The 19,076-nt window shown below is 52.3% G+C and overlaps 1 protein-coding gene across 1 annotated transcript in view; it reads left to right on the top strand.

Moving 5' to 3' along the window:
- The window catches only part of LOC141725667 (putative PIP5K1A and PSMD4-like protein), a 32,889-nt gene that overhangs the window by 9,183 nt on the left and 4,630 nt on the right, over positions 1-19,076 (top strand). Inside the window, 15 exon segments of the mRNA XM_074529636.1 lie at positions 943-1,163; positions 3,298-3,323; positions 3,326-3,380; positions 3,531-3,579; positions 4,176-4,260; positions 6,746-6,918; positions 7,995-8,121; positions 9,030-9,089; positions 9,641-9,704; positions 10,354-10,589; positions 13,406-13,448; positions 14,421-14,561; positions 16,117-16,231; positions 17,309-17,395; positions 18,580-18,648. Coding sequence (XP_074385737.1) covers positions 943-1,163; positions 3,298-3,323; positions 3,326-3,380; positions 3,531-3,579; positions 4,176-4,260; positions 6,746-6,918; positions 7,995-8,121; positions 9,030-9,089; positions 9,641-9,704; positions 10,354-10,589; positions 13,406-13,448; positions 14,421-14,561; positions 16,117-16,231; positions 17,309-17,395; positions 18,580-18,648 — 1,551 coding nt within the window.

The raw sequence follows: 19,076 nt of genomic DNA on the forward strand, positions 1-19,076 counted from the left end.
TCAGATCATGGATTACAGCCCTGCTGGTGGGCAGCCCTGTCAGAGACCCCCCGTTCCATCCCCAAATTCCCAAATTCCTGTCCCCAGGTGCTGCAGAGTTTCAAGATCATGGATTACAGCCCTGCTGGTGGCCAATGCTGTCAGAGACCCCCATTCCATCCCCAATTTCCCATTTGCTGTTCCCAGGTGCTGCAGAGTTTCAGATCATGGATTACAGCCCTGTCAGGGACCCCCCGTTCCATCCCCAATTCCCAAATTCCCCATTTCCCGTTCCCAGGTGCTGCAGAGTTTCAAGATCATGGATTACAGCCTGCTGGTGGGCAATGCTGTCAGAGACCCCCGTTCCATCCCCAAATTCCCATTCCCAGGTGCTGCAGAGTTTCAAGATCATGGATTACAGCCTGCTGGTGGGCAGCCCTGTCAGGGACCCCCGTTCCATCCCCAATTCCCAAATTCCCAAATTCCCCATTTCCCGTTCCCAGGTGCTGCAGAGTTTCAAGATCATGGATTACAGCCTGCTGGTGGCCAATCCTGTCAGGGACCCCCTGTTTTATCCCCAATTCCCAAATTCCCCGTTTCCCCTTTCCCAGGTGCTGCAGAGTTTCAAGATCATGGATTACAGCCCTGCTGGTGGGCAATCCTGTCAGGGACCCCCGTTCCATCCCCATTTTCCATTCCCAGGTGCTGCAGAGTTTCAAGATCATGGATTACAGCCCTGTCAGGGACCCCCGTTCCATCCCCATTTCCCGTCCCCAGGTGCTGCAGAGTTTCAAGATCATGGATTACAGCCTGCTGGTGGGCAGCCCTGTCAGAGACCCCCCGTTCCATCCCCAATTCCCAATTCCCAATTTCCCATCCCCACGTGCTGCAGAGTTTCAAGATCATGGATTACAGCCCTGCTGGTGGGCAGCCCTCTCAGGGACCCCCGTTTCCCATTCCCAGGTGCTGCAGAGTTTCAAGATCATGGATTACAGCCTGCTGGTGGCCGTGCACAGCCTGGACCAGGCTCAGCGCGAGCGCGCGGCCGCCGGAGCCCCCCGGGACGGGGACGGGGAGCGGGACCCCCGCGGGCGGCCGGCGGCGCAGAGAGCGCTCTACTCCACCGCCATGGAGTCCATCCAGGGCGAGGCGCGGCGGGGCGGCACCATGGAGACCGACGATCAGTGAGATTGATTCATTATTGGTTATTGATTGGTTATTGATTGGGGTTAACGGGGAGCGGCACCCCCGCGGCGCAGAGAGCGCTCTATTCCACGGCCATGGAGTCCATCCAGGGCGAGGCGCGGCGGGGCGGCACCATGGAGACCGACGATCAGTGAGATTGATTGATTATTGATTGGTTATTGATTGGTTATTGATTGGTTATTGATTGGGGTTAACCGGGACCCCTGCGGCGCAGAGAGCGCTCTATTCCACCGCCATGGAGTCCATCCAGGGCGAGGCGCGGCGGGGCGGCACCATGGAGACCGACGATCAGTGAGATTGATTATTGATTGGTTATTGATTGGTTATTGATTGGGGTTAACCGGGACCCCCGCGGGCGGCCGGCGGCGCAGAGAGCGCTCTATTCCACCGCCATGGAGTCCATCCAGGGCGAGGCGCGGCGGGGCGGCACCATGGAGACCGACGATCAGTGAGATTGATTGATTATTGGTTATTGATTGGTTATTGATTGATTGGGAGTCACTGGGATTGACTGGGAATTTCTGGGGTTTACTGGGATCCGTTCCCTGATCCATTCCCCATTCCCATTCCCCATTCCCATTCCCATTCCCCATTCCCATTCCCATTCCCCATTCCCCATTCCCCATTCCCATTCCCCATTCCCCATTCCCCATTCCCATTCCCCATCCCCATTCCCATTCCCCATTCCCATTCCCCATTCCCATTCCCCATCCCCATTCCCATTCCCCATTCCCATTCCCATTCCCCATTCCCATTTCCATTCCCCATTCCCATTCCCATTCCCCATTCCCATTCCCCATTCCCCATTCCCATTCCCATTCCCCATTCCCATTCCCCATTCCCATTCCCCATTCCCATTCCCCATTCCCATTCCCCATTCCCATTCCCCATTCCCCATTCCCCATTCCCCATTCCCATTCCCCATTCCCTGATCCATTCCCCATTCCCATTCCCCATTCCCATTCCCCATTCCCCATTCCCCATTCCCTATTCCCATTCCCCATTCCCATTCCCTATTCCCATTCCCCATTCCCATTCCCCATTCCCCATTCCCATTCCCATTCCCCATTTCCCATTCCCCATTCCCCATTCCCCATTCCCCATTCCCATTCCCATTCCCCATTTCCCATTCCCCATTCCCATTCCCATTTCCCATTCCCCATTCCCATTCCCCATTCCCCATTCCCATTCCTCTTTCCCATTCCCATTCCCCATTCCCTGATCCATTCTCCATTCCCCATTCCCATTCCCATTCCCCATTCCTCATTCCCATTCCCATTCCCATTCCCATTCCCATTTCCATTCCCATTTCCATTCCCATTCCCCATTCCCCATTCCCATTCCCCATTCCCATTCCCATTCCCATTCCCCATTCCCATTCCCCATTCCCCATTCCCCATTCCCCATTCCCCATTCCCATTCCCCATTCCCTGACTCCATTCCCCATTCCCCATTTCCCATTCCCATTCCCCATTCCCATTCCCATTCCCCATTCCCCATTCCCATTCCCCATTTCCCATTCCCCATTCCCATTCCCCATTCCCCATTCCCATTCCCATTCCCCATTTCCCATTCCCCATTCCCATTCCCATTTCCCATTCCCCATTCCCATTCCCCATTCCCCATTCCCATTCCTCTTTCCCATTCCCATTCCCCATTCCCTGATCCATTCTCCATTCCCCATTCCCATTCCCATTCCCCATTCCTCATTCCCATTCCCATTCCCATTCCCATTTCCATTCCCATTTCCATTCCCATTCCCCATTCCCCATTCCCATTCCCCATTCCCATTCCCATTCCCATTCCCCATTCCCATTCCCCATTCCCATTCCCCATTCCCATTCCCCATTCCCCATTCCCCATTCCCATTCCCCATTCCCCATTCCCCATTCCCATTCCCATTCCCCATTCCCCATTCCCATTCCCCATTCCCATTCCCATTCCCATTCCCATTCCCATTCCCCATTCCCATTCCCATTCCCCATTTCCTGACCCCATTCCTCATTCCCATTCCCATTCCCATTCCCCATTCCCATTCCCTGATCCATTCCCCATTCCCATTCCCCATTCCCATTTCCATTCCCATTCCTCATTCCCATTCCCTTTTCCCAGGATGGGCGGAATTCCCGCCCGGAATTCCCGGGGGAGCGGCTGCTGCTCTACATCGGCATCATCGACGTCCTGCAGTCCTACAGGTCAGTCAGCAATTATTAATTAATTACCCGTTAATTAACTGCCTTGGGATCCCTCTGGGTCGGGAGTTTGCACCGTGGGCTTCAAACCCCGGGAATTTCTGGGAATTTTGGGAATTCCGTGGGAATTTCGGCTCCGTTCCCTCCCCGCAGGTTCGTGAAGAAGCTCGAGCACTCCTGGAAGGCCCTGGTGCACGACGGGGTGAGTGGGAAATGGGAATTTTTAATGGAAAACCAGGAATTTTTAATGGAAAACCAAGAATTTTTAACGGAAAAACTGGAGTTTTTATGAAAAAACGGCAATTTCTATGGAAAAAAAATTGGAATCTTTATGGAAAACCAAAACTTTTTGAAAGGAAAAAAGTGTTTTAAGGAAAAATGACCCTTTCCTATGGAAAACCCCCAATTTTTAAAGAAAACCCCCAATTTCTATGGAAAATCCCCAGTTTTTAAGGGAACTCCCCAAAATTTGAGATTTCCCCTCCTCTGAATTCCTGGGATTTATTCCCCTGGATTACTGGAATTTCCACCCGAATCCCTGGGGTTTATTCCCAAATCCCTGGGGTTTATGCCAAAATCCTGGAATTTCCACCCAAATCCCTGGGAATTTTTTCCCAAATCCCTGGGATTTTTTTTCCCAAATCCCTGGATTTTTTTCCCAAATCCCTGGGATTTTTTTCCCAAATCCCTGGGATTTATTCCCAAATCCCTGTAATTCCCCCCCAGCCCCCCGGGCTCCCCATCCCGCCCGGAATTCCGGGTTTTTGGGGCTCATTCCGGTTTTTTCCCGGGCTCCAGGACACGGTGTCCGTGCACCGGCCCAGCTTCTACGCCGAGCGCTTCCAACGCTTCATGTGCCACACGGTGTTCCACAGGATCCCACGTGAGTGCCCACGAATTCCCCATTTTCCCTCTGCAATTCCCACATCTACGCCCCACTCCCCATTTCCCCTTTTTTTCCCCTTTTTTTCCCCCTTTTTTCCCCTTTTTTTCCCCTTTTTTTCCCCTTTTTTTCCCCTTTTTTTCCCCATTTTTTCCCCTTTTTTTCCCCTTATTTTCCCCTTTTTTTCCCCTTTTTTTCCCCTTTTTTTCCCCTTTTTTTCCCTTTTTCCCACTTTTTTTCCCCTTTTTTTCCCCTTTTTTTCCCCTTTTTTTCCCCCTTTTTTCCCCCCTTTTTTCCCCCTTTTTTCCCCCTTTTTTCCCCCCTTTTTTTCCCCCTTTTTTCCCCCATTTTTTCCCCCTTTTTCCCCCCTTTTTCCCCCCTTTTCCCCCCTTTTTTCCCCCTTTTTTTCCCCCTTTTTTCCCCCTTAATTTCCCCCCTTTTTTCCCCCTTTTTCCCCCCCTTTTTTCCCCTTTTTTCCCCTTTTTTCCCCTTTTCCCCTTTTTTTCCCTTTTTTCCCCCTTTTTCCCCTTTTTCCCCTTTTTTTCCCCCTTTTTTCCCCTTTTTCCCTTTTTTCCCCCTTTTCCCCCCTTTTCCCCCCTTTTCCCCTTTTTCCCCTTCCCTTTCCCCTTTTTCCCCTTTTTCCCCTTTTTCCCCTTTTTCCCCTTTTTCCCCCTTTTTCCCCCTTTTCCCCCCTTTTCCCCCTTTTCCCCCCTTTTCCCCCCTTTTCCCCCTTTTCCCCCTTTTCCCCCTTTTCCCCCCTTTTCCCCCCTTTTCCCCCCTTTTCCCCCCTTTTTCCCCCCTTTTTCCCCCTTTTTTCCCCCTTTTTTCCCCCTTTTTCCCCCTTTTTCCCCCCTTTTTCCCCCCTTTTTCCCCCCTTTTCCCCCTTTTTTCCCCCTTTTTTCCCCCTTTTTTCCCCCTTTTTTCCCCCTTTTTTCCCCTTTTTTCCCCCTTTTTTCCCCCTTTTTTCCCCCTTTTTTCCCCTCTTTTTTCCCCTCTTTTTTCCCCTCTTTTTTCCCCCTTTTTCCCCTTTTTTCCCCTTTTTCCCCCTTTTTTCCCCCTTTTTTTCCCCTTTTTTCCCCTTTTTTTCCCCTTTTTTTCCCCTTTTTTTCCCCTTTTTTTCCCCTTTTTTCCCCTTTTTTTCCCCTTTTTTCCCCTTTTTTTCCCCTTTTTTCCCCCTTTTTTCCCCCTTTTTTCCCCCTTTTTTCCCCCTTTTTTTCCCCCTTTTTTTCCCCCTTTTTTTCCCCCTTTTTTTCCCCCTTTTTTCCCCCTTTTTTCCCCCTTTATTTTCCCCTTTTATTTTCCCCCTTTATTTTCCCCCTTTATTTTCCCCCTTTATTTTCCCCCCTTTATTTTCCCCCTTTATTTTCCCCCTTTATTTTCCCCCTTTATTTTCCCCCTTTATTTTCCCCCTTTTTTCCCCCTTTTCCCCCCTTTTTCCCTCCTTCTTTCCTTTATTTTCCCCCTTTTTTCCCATTTTTTCCCAGCTTTCCCCCCTTTTTCCCAGCCTTTTCCAGCTTTTTCCTGTTTTTTTTTTTTTCAGCTTTTCTCCTTCTCTGTTCCATAAAAAGCTGGAAAAGTTCTTTTTTAAATTTTTTCCCCTTTTTCTGGGTTTTCCTGCTTTTTCCTATTTTTTTTTTTCACCTTGCTTTTTCTTTTCCTTGACATAAAATTCCCTGGAAGAGTTGGAAAAGTGATTTCTTTTTTTTTTTTTTTTTTTTTTAAGGGATTTTTTTCTCCCTTTTCCAACCTTTTCCTTCTTCTTTTCTTTCCCTAAAATCCTGCCTGAAATCCGCTTTATTTGGAAATTGCTTTTCTCAAGGATTTTCCCTTTTCCTCCCCATTTCCTCCTGCTCCTCCCTCCCTGACACCCCCGGAATTCGGGGTATTCCCGGTTTCTCATGGAATTCTCCCCGTTTCTCATGGAATTCTCCCGGTTTCTCATGGAATTCTCCCCGTTTCTCATGGAATTCTCCCCATTTCTCATGGAATTCTCCCGGTTTCTCATGGAATTCTCCCGGTTTCTCACGGAATTCTCCCGGTTTCTCACGGAATTCTCCCGGTTTCTCACGGAATTCTCCCCGTTTCTCATGGAATTCTCCCGGTTTCTCACGGAATTCTCCCCGTTTCTCATGGAATTCTCCCGGTTTCTCATGGAATTCTCCCCGTTTCTCATGGAATTCTCCCGGTTTCTCATGGAATTCTCCCGGTTTCTCATGGAATTCTCCCGGTTTCTCACGGAATTCTCCCGGTTTCTCACGGAATTCTCCCGGTTTCTCACGGAATTCTCCCGGTTTCTCATGGAATTCTCCCGGTTTCTCACGGAATTCTCCCGGTTTCTCACGGAATTCTCCCGGTTTCTCACGGAATTCTCCCGGTTTCTCACGGAATTCTCCCGGTTTCTCACGGAATTCTCCCCGTTTCTCACGGAATTCTCCCCGTTTCTCATGGAATTCTCCCGGTTTCTCATGAATTCTCCCGTTCCCAGTGAAGCCGTCCCCGTCCAAGAAGAGCCGCGGTGGCGCCGCCGTGCCCAGGAGGAGCTGCCAGGGGGGGACCCCGAACCCCAACCCCAACCTGAACCCAAACCTGAACCCCAACCCCAACCCGGCCGGGGGCGACGCCAGAGCCCCCCCGGCCCCGACACCGACCCCGAGCAAGGTGGGAGCTCAGAAATCCCGTTTGTGTCCCAAAAATCCCCCTTTGTGTCCCCTAAAATCCCCCTTTGTGCCCCAAAAATCCCCCTTTGTACCCTGAAAAAATCCCCCATTTGTGTCCCCAAAAATCCCCGTTTGTGTCCCAAAAATCCCCGTTTGTGTCCCCAAAAATCCCCATTATGTGTCCCCAAAAATCCCCCTTTGTGTCCCCAAAAATCCCCATTTGTGTCCCCAAAAATCCCCCTTTGTGTCCCAAAAATCCCAATTTGTGTCTCCTAAAATCCCCCTTTGTGTCCCAAAAATCCCCTGTTGTGTCCCAAAAATCCCCCTTTGTGTCCCAAAAATCCCCCTTTGTGTCCCAAAAATCCCCATTTGTGTCCCAAAAATCCCAATTTGTGTCTCCTAAAATCCCCCTTTGTGTCCCAAAAATCCCCCTTTGTGTCCCAAAAATCCCCCTTTGTGTCCCCAAAAATCCCCGTTTGTGTCCCAAAAATCCCCCTTTGTGTCCCAAAAATCCCCCTTTGTGTCCCCAAAAATCCCCCTTTGTGTCTCAAAAATCCCCCTTTGTGTCCCTAAAATCCCCTTTGTATCCCAAAAATCCCCGTTTGTGTCCCAAAAATCCCCATTTGTGTCCCCAAAAATCCCCCTTTGTGTCCCAAAAATCCCCATTTGTGTCCCAAAAATCCCAATTTGTGTCCCAAAAATCCCAATTTGTGTCCCAAAAATCCCCATTTGTGTCCCCTAAAATCCCCATTCCCAGTTTCCCATTCCCAGTTTCTATCCCCAGTTCCCAGTTCCCCATTCCCAGTTCCCCATTCCCAGTTCCCCATTCCCAGCTCCCCAGTTCCCCATTCCCAGTTTCCCATTCCCAGTTTCCCATTCCCAGTTTCCTGCCCCCATTCCCAGTTCCCCATCCCCATTCCCAGTTTCCCGTTCCCCATTCCCAGTTTCCCATTCCCAGTTCCCCATCCCCATTCCCAGTTTCCCGCCCCCATTCCCAGTTTCCCGCCCCCATTCCCAGTTCCCCATTCCCAGTTCCCCATTCCCAGTGTCCCAGTGTCCCGTTCGTTGCCGTTGCAGGCTCCCGGCCGGACCTGCTCCCGCGCTCGGTTCCGGGCACCGCCGGGGCCGCCCCGTCCCCGTCCCCGTCCCCGTCCCTGTCCAGCCCCTCCCTGGGCAGCGCCGGAGCCACCTCCCCCCCCAGCAGGTGGGAGCCCGTGGGAACGGGGAATGGGGGAATGGGGAACGGGGGAATGGGGGATTGGGAATGGGAATGGGGGATTGGGAATGGGGGAATGGGATTGGGGATGGGGGATTGGGAACGGGGGATTGGGAACGGGGGATTGGGAATGGGAATGGGGGTTTGGGATTGGGAACGGGGGATTGGGATGGGGAACGGGGGATTGGGAATGGGGATTGGGAATGGGGGATTGGGAATGGGGATTGGGGGTTTGGGATTGGGGATTGGGGGTTTGGGATTGGGAATGGGAATATGGGATGGGGAATGGGGGATTGGGATTGGGAATGGGGGTTTGGGAATGGTGGTTTGGGATTGGGAATGGGGGATTGGGAATGGGGGATTGGGATTGGGAACGGGGGTTTGGGATTGGGAATGGGGGATTGGGAATGGGGGATTGGGAATGGGGGATTGGGATTGGGGGTTTGGGATTGGGGGTTTGGGATTGGGAATGGGGGATTGGGATTGGGAACGGGGGTTTGGGAATGGTGGTTTGGGATTGGGAATGGGGGATTGGGATTGGGAATGGGGATTGGGAATGGGGGATTGGGAACGGGGGTTTGGGATTGGGAATGGGGATTGGGGGTTTGGGATTGAGAATGGGGGATTGGGAATGGGGATATGGGATTGGGATTGGGAACGGGGGATTGGGATTGGGAATGGACATATGGGATTGGGAACGGGGTTTGGGATCAAGGAAAGGGGGTTTGGGATCATTCCTGAGAAATTTGGGATCGTTTCTGAGGGGTTCCAGTTGTGCAAAGGGGTTTGGGACCATTCCCGGGCTTTTGGGGCCGTTTCCCTGGAATGCCCTGTGGAAAATGGGGAATTCTTGGGGCTGATCCCAAAATCTCACGGCCAATCCCAAATCCCCGCAGGGCCGTGGGGGTTGAGGTGCACCCGGGCCCCGCTGCAGCTCCGGCAGCCTCCCTGCCCAGGTGAGCCCAGACGGGATTTCATGGGATTCGTGGCATTTTATGGAGATTTTTGGGGGATTTTATGGAGATTTTGGGGGATTTTATGGAGTTTTTTGGGATTTCCTGGGATTTTCTCCGGGAATTCCCGGGGTCTGGAGCTCTCTGCTTTCCCAAATTTGGGATTTTGGGGTTTGGAGCTCGCTGCTTTCCCAGACTTCCAGGGGTTTTTGGGAAATTCCCAAATCCCAGGGTGTTCCCGCTTCTCCTGCTCCCAGGGCTGGAATTCCCGTGGGAATTCCATGGAATTCCCGGGAGGAATTCACCCGGAATGTTCTCTGTCCATCCGTGGGATTTTCACCTGCAGTTCCCGGGGCTTCTCTTCATCCACAAATTCCCTGGAATTTCCGCGTTCTCCATGGGCAAACCTGGATTTTTCTGGTGGTTTTCCCAGGATTTCCTGGGAATTTCGTGGGAGCAGCAGCGGGTGGGGATTGAGGGCTGGCATTCCTCGGATTTCCCCCAGAATTCCCCAGAATTCCCCAAAATTCCCATTTTTCCCGTTGTTTTTGCAGCGGCTCCCCCGGGCCCTCCCTGCCCCTGGAGCTGGAGGAGCTGCCGGAGACCGAGATCAGCTTTGTGAGTGAATTCCATGGGAAAAAAACCGGGAATTCCCTGGGATTGGGGTGGGATTGGATCCTGGAATATCCCGGGAACGCGGCGGGAGCGGCTCTGCCCTCGATCCCAGGGCTCTGGGCAGCCCAAAATCCCTGGAATTGCCCAAAAAGGGGGAAAATCCCTCAATCCCGAGGGTCTGGGATGTCCCAAATCCCCAAAATCCCTGGAATTGCCCAAAAAGGAGGAAAATCCTTCAATCCCGAGGGTCTGGAATGTCCCAAATCCCCAAAATCCCTGGAATTGCCCAAAAAAGGATGAAAATCCCTCAATCCAGAGGGTCTGGGATGTCCCAAATCTTCCAAAATCCCTGGAATTGCCCAAAAAGGGGGAAAATCCCTCAATCCCGAGGGTCTGGGATGTCCCAAATCTTCCAAAATCCCTGGAATTGCCCCAAAAGGGGGAAAATCCCTCAATCCCGAGGGTCTGGGATGTCCCAAATCCCACCCAGAGCATTCCCAGATTTTCCCTCCTTTCCCAGGCTTGGGAATTTTCGGGACAAACCCCAAACACTCCCTGGGGAATTTTCCCACTTTTCCCACTTTTCCCACTTTTCCCACTTTTCCCACTTTTCCCACTTTTCCCTCATTCCCTGTTTGTTTTCTCTTCCCAGTGAACGGGCGCCGGTGGAATCCCAGCCAAGCCTCGGAATTCCGGAATTCCTGCTTTTCCCAGCGCTCCTGGAAAATCGGGAATGGCCCGGAAAAAACCAGGAATGTCCCTGGAAAATTGGGAACGGCCCAAAAAAAATCGGGAACGGCCCGAAAAAAATCGGGAACATCCCGAAAAAAATCGGGAACGTCCCGAAAAAAATTGGGAACGGCCCGAAAAAAATTGGGAATGTCCCGTAAAAAATCGGGAATGGCCCTGGAAAATCGGGAATGTCCCGAAAAAAACCGGGAATGTCGGGATCCCCCCCGGAAGTCCCAGGAATGGAAACCCCGGGAGCAGGGAGCTGAAATTCCCAGGAATTCCCAGATTTTGGGATGGGAAAAAGGGGGAGAATTCCTGGAAAATTCCCGGCTGGAATCGGAGCCGCGCCGATTTTTTTGAGGGGGGAATTTTTTTGGATTTTTTTGGATTTTTATCCTGATTTTTTATTTTTTTTTTGGTTGGAATTTCCATAGGATCCCATCCCGGTTTTCAGTCCTGGGGGAGTTCTTGGGATTGTTAATTGGGAATTATTAATGATTCATTTTTATTCAGGAATTTAGGGTTTGCTCCGGGTTTTTCATGGGAAATCCCCTGGAAAAGAGGGGAAAAGGAGGAGAAATCATGGAAAAGCTCCTGGATCCCCTTTTCCCAGCACGAATTTTGGGAAGCTTTTCCCACAGTCTGGGAGGAGGTTTTGGGATTTTTTGGGGATTTTTGGGATTTTTTTGGGATTGTTTTTGGAATTTTCAGGATTTTTTGGGGATTTTTTTTTAGGATTTTTTGGGATTTTGTGAATCCGAGCCCATCCTGGGTTTTTTAAGGATTTCCCCCCAAAATCCCGGCTCAGATCCCACTTTTCCAATCCCCAAATCCCATTTTTTAACACCTCTGGCAATCCCACAAAATTCCCGGAGCAGATTTTGGGATGGGATAAAAAAAAAACCTCAAACAAATCCAGAATGAGGAATTTCCCACCTGGATCCAAAAATCCCTAAAAATTCCCAAATTCCCGGAGCAGCCCCCGGGGCTGGAGCTGATTTTTGCTCCATCCCTGAATTTTTTTTTTATGGAAAAATCTCCTTTTCCCCCAAAGTCCCGCTTGGAAAAATCCCGTTTTTTATACAAACCCTGGAATTTCGAGCTTTTTGTGCCGAAAAACCCCCGGAATGTGGAGCAGGGAGGGAATTCCATCCCTGCCTCTCCCCACTCCCCCTTTTCCCACGTTTTTTAAGGAAAAGCTGAATTTTCCCGCCCCCAAATCCCGGATTTCCCTTGGAGCGGCCTTAGCCCAGCACAGGGAATTTGGGGACAATTCCGTGCATTCCCCTTTTTCCTTGGAATGTTTGTCTATATTAGACAAATCCCTCCCATTTTTTTATTGCATCAGGAGGGGAAATTTCCCCATTTTTTTCCTGATTTTCCCCAATTTTTTCCCTTTTTTTCCCAATTTTTTTCCCAATTTTCCCTAATGTTTCCCCATTTTTCCCCCAATTTTTCCTCAATTTTCCCAATTTTTTTCCCCATTTTCCCCCAATTTTTTCCCCAATTTTTTCCCCAATTTTTTCCCATTTATTTCCCTCCCCATTCCCAGAACGGAATATTTATGAGTATTTAAATATTTTTGGGATGATTCCCCTTTTTCCTGGGAATTCTCCCCATCCAGAGGCTGGGGTTGGAATTTTTGGGAATTTTTTTTTTTGTTGTTGGGTGTTTATTTTTTTGGGGGGAATTTTTCTCTTCCCAAAGGGGGAAATTTGGGAATTGTGGGGGGAATTTTGCAGGAGGAAAAGAGGATTTGGGAATGGGAGCGGAATCCTCCTGGGATTTGGGGCGGAATTCCTGGAATTGGAATGGAATTGGAATGGAAACGTCCCCGGATCGAGGGGGAATCTGCGGAATTTTCATGGAATTTTCATGGAATTTTCATGGACTTGGGGAACGGAATCCTCCTGGATTTGGGACAGAACCAATGGAATTCCCCCGGATTTGGGAAATGGAATTTTCCCGGATTGTGGAATGGATTTTGTGGAATTTTCCTGGCTTTGGGACAGATTTAATGGAAATTCTCCTGGATTCGGGAATGGGATTCTCCTGGATTTGGGACAGAATCCATGGAATTTTCCTGGATTTGGGAAATGGAATTTTCCTGGACTGTGGAATGGATTTTATGGAATTTTCCTGGATTTGGGGTGGAATCCATGGAAATTCTCCTGGATTTGGGACAGACTTTTCCTGGGTTTGGGAAATGGAATTTTCCTGGATTTGGGACAGAATTGATGGAAATTCTCCTGGATTTGGCAGTGGATTTCATGGACTTTTCCTGGGTTTGGGGACGGAATCCGCAGAATTCCCCTGGAATTTTCCGGGGTTTTCTCCCCTGGAATTTTCTGGGGTTTTTCCCCCCAGAGTTCCCCCGGATTCGGGAATTTGGATTTCGTGGAATTTCCCCGGAATTTCCCCCGGGTTCGGGGATGGAAATTTCCTGGATTTGGGAATGGAGTTCCTGGAACTGCCCTGTCCAGCCTGCAGTTGTTTGTCACCCTCGGGTCCCCACGTGGGGCCGGCTCTGCCCGGGGACATTTGGGGGGACCCTGGGACACCCCTGGGACACTGAGGGGACATTTAGGGGCACTCCTGGGGTGGCCTTGGCTGGGGGGGACATTGGAGACGCCCCTGGGGACAAGGGGACGTCTTGGGGGGACACCGGACATGGGCACAGCCCTGGGGTGGCACAGCGGGACAGGAGGCACCCCCAGGCTGCTCTCGGAGCCCCCCGCGGGCGGTGGCGGTGGGAGGAGACCTTTGGGGACAGTCCCGGTCCTTTGGGGACAGTCCGGGACCTTTGGGGACAGAGATGCCCCCCCGGCCGCCATGGCGCCCCGCCCAGAACTACAACTCCCAGCATGCTCCGCGCGGCGCCCCGCCTAGACGAGGCGCGCAGATTGGCCGCGGGGTCTGGACCAATCAGCGCGCGCGTTGTTGGGCGCTGTGGGGAGCGGGTCGGCGCTGAGGGGACGAAGGAGCCAAGATGGTTCTGGAGAGCACCATGGTGTGGTGAGAGCCCCGGGAGCGCCGGGACACCCCCGGGAACACCCCGGGAACCCTCGGGCAAACCCGCGGGAACCCCCGGGCAACCTCCGGGCACCCCCGGCCCGCCCGGCCGCTTTCCCTGAGTCATGGCGGGGGAGCGGAGCGGGCCGGGCCTGAGGGGAGAGGGGGCTGAGGGGACGGGGAAGGACAGGGGGGACATGGAGGGACATGGAGGGACATGAGGGGACAGGGAGGGACAGGGGGGACATGGAGGGACATGGAGGGACATGAGGGGACAGGGAGGGACAGGGGGGACATGGAGGGACATGAGGGGACGGGGGAGGACAGGGGGGACATGGAGGGACATGAGGGGACAGGGCGGGATGGTAGGACAGGGGGTGAGGGGGAGAGAGGGACAGACAAGGACAGGGGGGGAACAGGAGGGGACAGGGAGTGAGGGGGAAGTGGGACCTGAGGGGGCAGGAAGGGTCCGAGGCAGAGATTCTGTGGTTTGAGCTTCACCTGTTCCCAAAAAACCCCTGGATTTTGGCGTAATAAACGTCAGCAATTCCCCAAAAGTCCCAGGTTTGGGGGAATGAACATCAGGCATTCCTAAAAAAATTTTTAAAAAAATTGAGATTTTGGGGAATGCACTTGGCTATCCCAAAAAAATCGGATTTTTGTGATGAACGTCCGCACTCCCATAAAAATCTCATTTTAGACTGGAATAAACCCAATTTCCCCCTCCAAAAAACCCAGTCACCCCAGCAGAGGGAATTTCCCAGGATCCCTTTACAGCATTCAGAGGTTTTTTGCTTTGGGAATTGCAGCGTGGACAACAGCGAGTACATGCAGAATAAACCTCATTTTTCTCCCAAAAAATCAGATTTTTAAGCAGCTAAACCCCATTTTTTGCCCCTAAAGTCCCCGACCACCCAACAGAGGGAATTTCCCGGGATTCCCTTGTAGCACTCCTGGGTTTTTTTGGGATTGCAGCGTGGACAACAGCGAGTACATGCGGAACGGGGACTTCCTGCCGACGCGGCTGCAGGCGCAGCAGGACGCCGTCAACATCGTGTGCCACTCCAAGACACGCAGCAACCCCGAGAACAACGTGGGGCTCATCACCCTGGCCAAGTGAGGGGGACGGGCTGGGAACGGCTGGGAATGGCAGGGAATGGCAGGGATTGTGGGCTATTGCAGGTGGGAACTTGGGGAATTCTTGTAGTGACTTATTCCCACTTGGAATGGGAGGGATCTGGGGATTTTGGGGGTGGGAATTTCAGGAATTCTTGCAATGGCTCATTCCACTTGGAATGGGAAGAATTTGGGGATTTTGGGGGGGAACTTCAGGAATTCTTGCGATGGCTCATTCCACTTGGAATGGGAAGAATCTGGGGATTTCAGGGATGGGAACTTGAGGAATTCTTGGAGTGGGAGGGATCTGAGAGGGATTTTGGGGTCATTTCAGGTGGGAACTTCAGGAATTCTTGCAGTGGCTGTTCCCACTTGGAATGGGAGGGATCTGAGGATTTTGGGGGTGGGAACTTCAGGAATTCTGGGAATGGATGTTCCCACTTGGAATGGGAGGAATCTGGGGATTTTGGGGGGGGAACTTCAGGAATTCGTGGCGTGACTCATTTCCATTTGAAATGGGAGGGATCTGGGGGTTTTGGGGTCATTTTAGGTGGGAGCTTCAGGAATTCTTGGAACGGCTCATTCCCACTTGGAATGGGAGGGATCTGAGAGGGATTTTGGGGTCATTTTAGGTGGGAGCTTCAGGAATTCTTGGAGTGGCTGTTCCCACTTGGAATGGGAGGGATTTGGGGATTTTGGGGGTGGGAGCTTCAGGAATTCTTGGAACGGCTCATTCCCACTTGGAATGGGATGGATTCTGGAGGCAGGGAAAGTTGGGAATTCAGGGAGAAGGAGCTGGGAACTGTTGGAAACCAGTTGGGAATGGCTGTTCCCACTTGGAATGGGAGGGATCTGAGGATTTTTGGGGTGGGAATTTCAGGAATTCTTGGAATGGGATGGATTTGGGGCTCACTGGAAGCTGGGGAAATCTGGGATTTTGGAGAATTCCCTCCCAGATTCCCAAAGAATCCCCAGGAGTTGCTCCTGTAGCTGTGGAGTGCTGCCAGCCCTGGAGCCGAGCCCGGCCTGAATCCAGGGGGAATTACTGAATCCAGGGGGAATTACTGAATCTAAGGGGAAATTTCCTGAATCCAGGGGGATTTCCTGAATCCAGGGGGATTTACTGAATCCAAGGGGAATTACTGAATCCAGGGGAATTTACTGAATCCAGGGGGATTTCCTGAATCCAGGGGGATTTTCTGAATCCTGGGGGATTTTCTGAATCCAGGGGGAATTACTGAATCCAGGGGGATTTACTGAATCCAGGGGGGAATTTCCTGAATCCAGGGGGATTTACTGAATCCCGGGGGAATTTCCTGAATCCAGGGGGAATTACTGAATCCAGGGGGATTTACTGAATCCCGGGGGAATTTCCTGAATCCAGGGGGAATTTCCTGAATCCTGGGGGAATTTCCTGAATCCAGGGGGAATTTCCTGAATCCAGGGGGGAATTTCCTGAATCCAGGGGGGAATTTCCTGAATCCAGGGGGAGTTTCCCGGGTCCCAAGGGGGCGATTCCCAAACCCCGGGTGTGAATCCGCTCCGATTCCCGCAGTAACTGCGAGGTGCTGACCACGCTGACCCCGGACACCGGGCGCATCCTGTCCAAGCTGCACACGGTGCAGCCCAAGGGCAAGATCACCTTCGGCACCGGCATCCGCGTGGCGCACGTGAGTGTCCCGCTGGGAATTCGGGAATTCCTGGGGTCCTGGATGGGGAATTGGGGGTTTCCTTGGGGTGGAAATGGTGCGGGAGGCTTTGAAGCGGAAATCCATGGGAATGCCACAGAAATCCACCAGAAATCCAGGGGAATTCCACAAAAATCCATGGGAAATCCACAGAAATCCACCATGGGAGGTTTCACAGAAATCCACCAGAAATCCATGGGAATTTCACAAAAATCCACCAGAAATCCATGGGAAGTTTCACTGAAATTCACCATAAATCCATGGGAATTCCACAAAAATCCATGGGAATGCCACAGAAATCCACCATAAATCCATGGGAATGCCACAGAAATCCACCAGAAACCCATGGGAATTTCACAGAAATCCACCAGAAATTCATGGGAATTCCACAGGAATCCACCGTAAATCCATGGGAATGCCACAGAAATCCACCAGAAACCCATGGGAATTTCACAGAAATCCATGGGAGTGCCACAGGAATCCACCATAAATCCATGGGAAATCCACAGAAATTCACTATAAATCCAGGGGAATTCCACAAAAATCCATGGGAATTTCATAGAATTCCACCATAAATCCATGGGAATTTCACAGAAATCCAGCATAAATGCATGGGAATATCCCAGAAACCCATCATAAATCCATGGGAATTTCACAGAAATCCACCATAAATCCATGGGAACTCCACAGGAATTCACCATAAATCCATGGGAATTTTAGAGAAATCCACCGTAAATCTATTGAAACTTTACAGAATTTATGGTCAATTTCGACCATAAATCCATGGAAATTTCACAAAAATCCATGGGAGTCCGCCATAAATCCATGGAAGTTTCACAGAAATCCACGATAAATCCATGGGAATTCCACAGAAACCCCCCCTTAAATCCCGGGATCTGGGGGGGGAAGGGGGATCCCCGGTTTCCCGGGAATGGGTTGGGGCAGCCCCGGTTTCCCAGGATCTGGGTTGGGGGATCCCCGGTTTCCCGGGAATGGGTTGGGGGATCCCCGGTTTGTTTCCCGGGCGCGTTCCCAGCCCGCGGTTCGGCTCTGGTGCAGCTGGCGCTGAAGCACCGGCAGGGCAAGAACCACAAGATGAGAATCATCGCCTTCGTGGGCAGTCCCGTGCACGACAGCGACAAGGACGTGAGTGCCGGGGCAACGGCACCGGGACACCGGGACACCGGGATCGGGGCTGGGACTGGGGCTGGGATCACGGGATAACAACAGGATAACAACGGGAATGGTCACGGAACAACACCGGGACCGGGGCTGGGACCAGGGCTGGCGTAACGGGATAACAGCGGGAATGGTCACGGAACAACACCGGGATTGGGGCTGGGACCGGGGCTGGGATCACGGGATAACAGCGGGGTAACAACGGGAATGGTCACAGGATAGCAATGGGATCGGGGCTGGCGTAACGGGATAACAGTGGGGTAACAACGGGAACAATCATGGGATCGCTGCAGGATCAGGGCTGGGATAATGGAATAACAACGGGAATAATCATGGGATCACTGCAGGATCAGGGCTGGGGTAGCCGGGAATAGTCACAGGATAACAATGGGATTGGGGCTGGGATCACGGGATAACAGCGGGGTAACAATGGGAATGGTCACAGGATAACAATGGAATCGGGGCTGGCGTAACGGGATAACAACGGGAACAATCATGGGATCGCTGCAGGATCAGGGCTGGGATAGCCGGGAATGGTCACAGGATAACAATGGGATCGGGGCTGGGATCACAGGATAACAATGGGAATAATTATGGGATCACTGCAGGATCTCTGGGATAATGGGATAACAGTGGGATCACTATGGGATCAGGTCTGGGGTAACAGGATAACAACGGGTTAACAGTGGGATCAAAGCTGGGATCACTGTGGGATTACAATGGGATCAGGGCTGGGATCATGGGGTAACAATGCGAATAATCACGGGATAACTGTGGGATCGGGGCTGGGATCATGGGATAACAGTGGGATCAGCTCCCATAAAATCCCGGGCTCAGCCCAGGATTGATGGGGTCACAAGTGTGGATCCCTGAGCTGATCCCGGGGTGGATCCCTGGGATGGATCCCTGGCCTGGATCCCTGGCCTGGATCCCTTGGAGCCGATCCCTGGGATGGATCCCTGCCTGGATCCCTGGGATGGATCCCTTGGAGCCGATCCCTGGGACAGATCCCTGCCTGGATCCCTGCCTGGATCCCTTAGAGCCGACCCAGGCCCGAGCCAGGGGTGCCGCTGGGGTGCGGCCGCTGGGGTGCGGGCGCTGGGCGGTCCCGGTGCCGCCGATCCCAGGGCGTTGCCGCCTCTCCCACCCAGCTGGTGAAGCTGGCCAAGCGCCTGAAGAAGGAGAAGGTCAACGTGGACATCATCAACTTCGGGGAGGAGGTGAGAGCCCCGGGAATGGCCCCGTTCCAGGGGGAAATGCTGGGGATGGGGGCAGGCCTTGAGGGATTTCCCTGGATCCCAAACCCTCCCCAGCCCCCGTTCCTGCTGGGAGCCTGCTGAGAATCAGATTGGCCATTCCCAGAGCCCTCTCCCGGCACCACAACCCCAGCAAACCCCAGATCCCATTCCCAGAGCCCCAATCCCCCATTCCCACCCCCTCAGCATTCCCAAATCTCATTCCCAGAGCCCCAATCCCCCACTCCCAGCCCCTCACCATCCCCAATCCCATTCCCAGAGCCCCAATCCCCCACTCCCAGCCCCTCAGCATTCCCAATCCCATTCCCAGAGCCCCAATCCCCCATTCCCACCCCCTCACCATCCCAAATCCCATTCCCAGAGCCCTCTCCTTCCGCCACAAACCCCAAATC

This window comes from Zonotrichia albicollis, chromosome 30 (assembly GCF_047830755.1).
Source record: "Zonotrichia albicollis isolate bZonAlb1 chromosome 30, bZonAlb1.hap1, whole genome shotgun sequence".
Classification (NCBI taxonomy): Eukaryota; Metazoa; Chordata; class Aves; order Passeriformes; family Passerellidae; genus Zonotrichia; species Zonotrichia albicollis.